Source organism: Dysidea avara, chromosome 6 (genome assembly GCF_963678975.1).
Source record: "Dysidea avara chromosome 6, odDysAvar1.4, whole genome shotgun sequence".
NCBI classification, from domain to species: Eukaryota; Metazoa; Porifera; class Demospongiae; order Dictyoceratida; family Dysideidae; genus Dysidea; species Dysidea avara.
In genome coordinates this window covers 1,101,501-1,107,500 of record NC_089277.1, presented here as the reverse complement: position 1 = coordinate 1,107,500, position 6,000 = coordinate 1,101,501, and the positions used below count along the sequence as shown (strand labels likewise).

At 39.2% G+C, this 6,000-nt stretch overlaps 1 protein-coding gene across 1 annotated transcript in view; it reads left to right on the top strand.

Moving 5' to 3' along the window:
* Positions 1-6,000, top strand: part of LOC136258550 (dimethyladenosine transferase 1, mitochondrial-like) — a 158,502-nt gene that overhangs the window by 152,009 nt on the left and 493 nt on the right. The window contains exons 5-7 of the mRNA XM_066051868.1: positions 212-363; positions 984-1,103; positions 1,884-2,011. Coding sequence (XP_065907940.1) covers positions 212-363; positions 984-1,103; positions 1,884-2,011 — 400 coding nt within the window. The remainder of the gene's footprint in view (positions 1-211; positions 364-983; positions 1,104-1,883; positions 2,012-6,000) is intronic.

Below are 6,000 nucleotides of genomic sequence, written 5' to 3'. Positions count from 1 at the left end.
AGGACTAGCTAATAGTGTCCTGATTATCAAGGTGTCCTGATTATCAAGATTTCCTGATTATCAAGGTCAGTTTATGTACTAAGGGATACTTTGGGACCTTAACTAAGTGTCTAGATTATGTAGGTGTCCTCAAGTGTCCATATTAACAGGTTACAGTACACAGCCTCTTGATATCACTGTTAAACACAACACACTTTCCTCTCCCTCACAGATCCTCCATTATTCTCAATCATCGGTAATCTTCCCTTTAACATCTCCATACCATTACTGCTGAGATGGCTGGCCTGTATCCCAAAGAGGTCAGGACCATTTGCATTTGGACGAACACAAATGTTGCTGACATTTCAGAAAGAAGTAGCAGAGGTTAGTGTGTGAGGTTTAAACATTTGTTTTCATTTTCAGTACTTGTGAGGCTTCCTATAATGAAGGAGTCTGGTAGAGTAACTTGGCTAGTCAAAGGGTTACCCCCTGAACAGAAGTGGTGGGTGCTACAAAAAATGTTGCGTCTACAAACCATCTAAGGAATATCATATGGGAGAAGATCACTTTTATGTACTTTCCGTTCAGCTACAGTGTTAAAAACTAGAAAAACGGCCGGATATAGAATTTTATTCCAACAACCAATTGTTAATATTCTTGTTAAACAATGTAAACCTTCTTCAAACAGTTTCTTTAGTTACAAAGTGACAGCACTGAGTTCCTTCTGTTTTAGCAGTTTCTCATTTCATAGCCTACAGTAGTAGACACATACAGTGTATGTTTACATAAGAAATGTTTGACGGGGTTTCTGTGTGCTTGACAGAATTACAAGTGTTATGTTAATGACGTTTGTGTTATTTTGTTGAGCTAACAAGAGATCATTTGTGACATTTTCCCAAACAACATTTCCATATTTGCCATATAAGGAAGAATTTTGAGAATTTGTTATTGTGTGTCTCACTCCCTTCATTATTAATTATTGTGATATTTGTTGTTCTAATTAGCGCCTCACAGCACCGATAGGACATCATCAACGTAGCAGGTTGTCCATCATGTCACAATGTTGGTGTGATGTCAAGTGGTGCTTTACCATCTCCGGGAAATCCTTTGTACCTGCCCCCAAGGTATGTTAGTGATCACATGATCCATTGTACTTGTTGTATATATATATGATATGGTTAGTGACAATCACATGATATTTCATCATCACTACAAGTGTATTACATTACTATGTAGAGTAATGATATACAATGGATAGCCATTGTTCAGTATAAATGCTTTATTTTCAGATTATCCATGTTGTGTATGATAACTGTAGAGAGTATTTGACTGTTCTATTAAAGTACCTTGAGTTGTATGATATTCTTTGGTTTAAGGATAAAGAAGGATGAGTGACATGTACCCCCTGTGTCCACCTCCTGACTCACCATAGAGTCAAATGTGACTGTTCTATTAGAATAGGTGACTGCTTTATTAGAGTATCTCATCTTGTTGCAAGCATTGAGTGCCCCCCTCTCCTCATTTCCACTGCCTATGCCTCAAGGTACAAAGTAACTTAACACTCAGTACTCTTGTAGTATTCCTTTGTAGTCACAAGAGAGGGAGCAGTAATTGCCTGGGCTGCACCTGGTTATGTTAACAGGTGCTAGCAGCTAATAAGCAACCATAGAGTGCTGCACTTAAAGGAATAACAAAGTTCTGTTTCCTGTCCCCTACAGCGGAGGCAGCTTACAAAATTGTTACTGGCTTCATTGTTCTTCGGGAACCAATAGAACTCTAATAGAACAGTTACCTAATACTCTCCATAATAAGGATGGACCCATCAAGCTATACATTTTTGCCTCTGAAAAAGGACAACCTCTTTATTAAGCAAACAATAGGCCTAAACTTCTCATGTTATGCAGGTTGATGTTGCCGTGGTGAAGTTCACACCCCTGGTACAACCAATCATTAACGTCCATTACAACACATTAGAGACAGTTGTTAAGGCAGTGTTCCAGTACAGGAGGAAGATGATGATAAAGGGAATAAGGTTGTTAAGTGTTTGGTGTTATTAGGGGTAAACCATTCACACCTTAAATGATTATATAGTGAAACTGGACACCTTTGGAAGTTTCTTTTGTCCTTTGTAAAGAGGTGGCCTTAGTTAAGGGATACAACTAGGTGGTTACTTGTGTTCTAGGCAAGTTCACATCACCCCAATCAGTGAACTAGGGCCAACCAACTATGGGACCTACTTGACATGGTCACTATATTGAGGTGGTCTTATTAATGAGGTCATGAAGTACACCTTAGCTATGTTTGGGACCTACTTGACATGGTCACTATAATGAGGTGGTCTTATTAATGAGGTCATGAAGTACACCTTAACTATGTTTGGGACCTACTTGACATGGTCACTATAATGAGGTGGTCTTATTAATGAGGTCATGAAGTACACCTTAGCTATGTTTGGGACCTACTTGACATGGTCACTATAATGAGGTGGTCTTATTAATGAGGTCATGAAGTACACCTTAACTATGTTTGGGACCTACTTGACATGGTCACTATAATGAGGTGGTCTTATTAATGAGGTCATGAAGTACACCTTAGCTATGTTTGGGACCTGTTGAAGGATGGTAGGTAAAAACAATGGACCAGGGGACCTAAGGACCCACGGGGATTCAACTATTCTTGGAATTTTATGTACTTCACAATATTCTATACTTGTACTAAGTACCTCTGCTAGAAGCCTTGCATGACCAATCCACTTTTTCTCCAACACGGACAGTGTCTTACACACGACTCACACGATGTTTAAGCCTCGGTTTAAAATCATAAGCGCCACTGCATCTATAGGCCACTCGCCTGCTGCACAATGAGCATACTAGTCTAGTCTATTTTCTGCCTAACTACTAGAAATATTGTGCTAATGCACTGTGATATACGAAGTCTGGTTGCCGTGCTGCTTGAATTTGCTTAGCTAGTAATCGCTACTCCCCCAGAATATTTGTTTGCACATAGTTTAGTTGCTAGGTGACATAATAGACTAGTATGGTCATTGTGTAGCAGGTGAGTGGGGGTGTAACTAATCACTGGACTGGACTACTGGACTGACATATTTTTGGTTTTTACACATTCTGAGGTTGGTTTTATTGAGTCTTGCTAGCTAAGGACCTTCAGAAAACTTGCAGTCTGCTACTAAAATGATGGGTGTGAGGAGTGGAGTAAGCAAAAACTGACTTCTGGCGATTTCTCCTCTATTTATTATGTTCTTCTACAGTATATACTCCTTATCAGTATACTGCAGGGAATGTGCTAGTTATGGTTAACCAACAATAATGTCTTAGAGATAGTAGCAAGCTTGTAAATTTGGTCACATATTGTAGCAGTACACCAACCAGCACATGTAAGGACTAATCAGGATAGCAGAAAAACCCTACAGTTGTACAATGAGTTTGTACATTGCATGTATGAACGAACTTAGCTACAATAGATTGTCTTAGGAAGGATAGGTTGTGTCCCACGGGTCTGAGCTATTTAGTTCAAGGATACAGTGTATCATAGGTATAGTAAAATGATTTTTGGTTATATATTACAATCTCCAAAACACAATACTAAGAAGTGTATAAATGCTGTAGAGCATAACAAGTAGTGAGAAGTCAGTTTTTGCTTACTCCACTCCTCACACCCATCATTTTAGTAGCAGACTGCAAGTTCTTTGAAGACCCTTAGCTAACAAGACTCAATAAAACCAACCTCAGAATGTGTAAAAACCAAAAATATGTCAGTCCAGTGTTCCAGTCCAGTAGTCCAGTCCAGTGATTAGTTACACCCAAGTGAGTGGCCTATAAACGCAGTCAGCTGCTTCAGACATTTTTTTACATGTGCTTATAATGATTTTACACCATTGCCATGTAAGACTTCTTGCAGAGGTACCTAGTACAAGTATGGAATATTGTGAAGTGTTTAAAATTCCAAGAAGAGTTTGATCCCCGCCATATGTCCCTGGGTCCCCTGGCCCAGTGTCCTTGGTTCCTGGGTCCACTGTTTTTACCTACAGTACCCGTTAAAGGATGATTTCAAAGCCACTAGTAAGGTTTCACAACATAATGTGATTTACTTTCATTTGATGGTTTAGAGCCCCATGTAGTCAGATTTGTGGTTTCCTAATTCAAATCACTTAATCTTGTTATCATTCGTGATAGACACTATTTACCTAATATGACTAATAGGATTTAGTGTGTACTAATCACTGAATGTTTGTCAATAACCTCATATACACTGTACACCTCTTTGAGCACTTAACAAATCCTGTATATAGCCAGACATGTTGGGACCAAATCTTTGTCACTATTTGTTATGAGAGGATTTGTGTATGAAGTGTTTGGTTTTCATTACAACCAAACTAGTGGTGTAGTTGCTACTGACAAGTTGTGTATGCCAGTCAAAGAATCTTGTTATTTATTATTACAACCTGATGAATTTCATAAGAACAAAATGATAATATGTGACCGGGCCTGCGAAAATAGGACATGTGGCACTTAAAAATTCCTACTTTTTCAAACTTTGATGTGTCATAACTTTGTATTCCATTATGGTTTTGCCATGAAATTTTCAGCATTAATTTAAAATTTAAAATACAAGTTACAGAATGAAAATATTCCATTCCAGTACTGAGATATGAGATGGTATGTAGCAGAGTGCAGTTTGTGCCCACATGCCCTATTTTCGCAGGCCTGGTCACATATGTTAATTTGTTATAGGATGGTGTAATGAGGTAACCGGTCCAACTTGAAAAGTGTCATAACACATGCAAATGACCTGACCACCTGTTTAATAAGGCCACACACACAAAGGTGATCAGATCAGAACAGTATTCACAACATAATTACACTAGCTTATAGTTCCAGTGTTTATAAGGGGATATATGGTAGACTATGGCAGGTTCAAGGTCCAGTCATGGATTTTTCTCCTTCCTGCAACTTTTCAAACACACCTTATCTAACTAATGTCTTTGTATCTAATGTCTTTGAGCAGGCTGTAGGACCAGGTGCCCTACAGACCTTCAGTACTTGTGCTGTAAAGCTTTAATAAATTAACTAGTGTCCATTTGGTTCTACTTGGGGTACTTAGAGATAATGAGTCACTCTCTAGAATTCCTATGGATATAATTACATGAAAATAACAAGGAGAAAACATCCTGACCGCCTGGTAGACTCCTGTAAGCGTTCAAGCGTAAATTGGATGGCTGCAGGCTCAAGGCCACTTAGGTCTAGTCATGGATTTTTTCTCCTTCCTGCAACTTTTCAAACACACCTTATCTAACTAATGTCTTGGTATCTAATGTCTTTGAGCAGGCTATAGACCTTGCTGTAAAGCTTTAATGAAATTTTTTTGGACTTACTAATAATAGTTGGTTTACACTAGTTCTATCAGACATAGTTCCAGTTCCCCTCACTCCTAGCCTCCATCACCCCTAGCCTCCATCACTCCTAGCCTCCATCACTCCTAGCCTCCATCACTCCTAGCCTCCATCACTCCTAGCCTCCATCACTCCTAGCCTCCATCACTCCTAGCCTCCATCACTCCTAGCCTCCATCACTCCTAGCCTCCATCACTCCTAGCCTCCATCACTCCTAGCCTCCATCACTCCTAGCCTCCATCACTCCTAGCCTCCATCACTCCTAATCTCTGCATGTCACTCATAGTAGCTACTTGTCAGTATTCGAAGTTTGCCTCACTCAAAGTTGTATTCCTATCCCTTGTCCTGCACTGTTCTTGGCCTTCTCCCTAAGTTCTTATTCTGGCTATCAAAGATGTCACGCATATTCGCGAGTTTGTGTTGTTGAGCATAAACGTTATAAAACAACCGTCACTCTAGGCAGTGATGCCTCTTTTTTGCTCTTCCTATTTTACTTGTGATCCACATATTTACCATATCATGTATCATATCATTTGAAGACAGTGATACTGTATTGATACAAAGTCAAATCATAAGTTAGCATGTGTATGGCTAATAATCTTTTTTTTGTACAT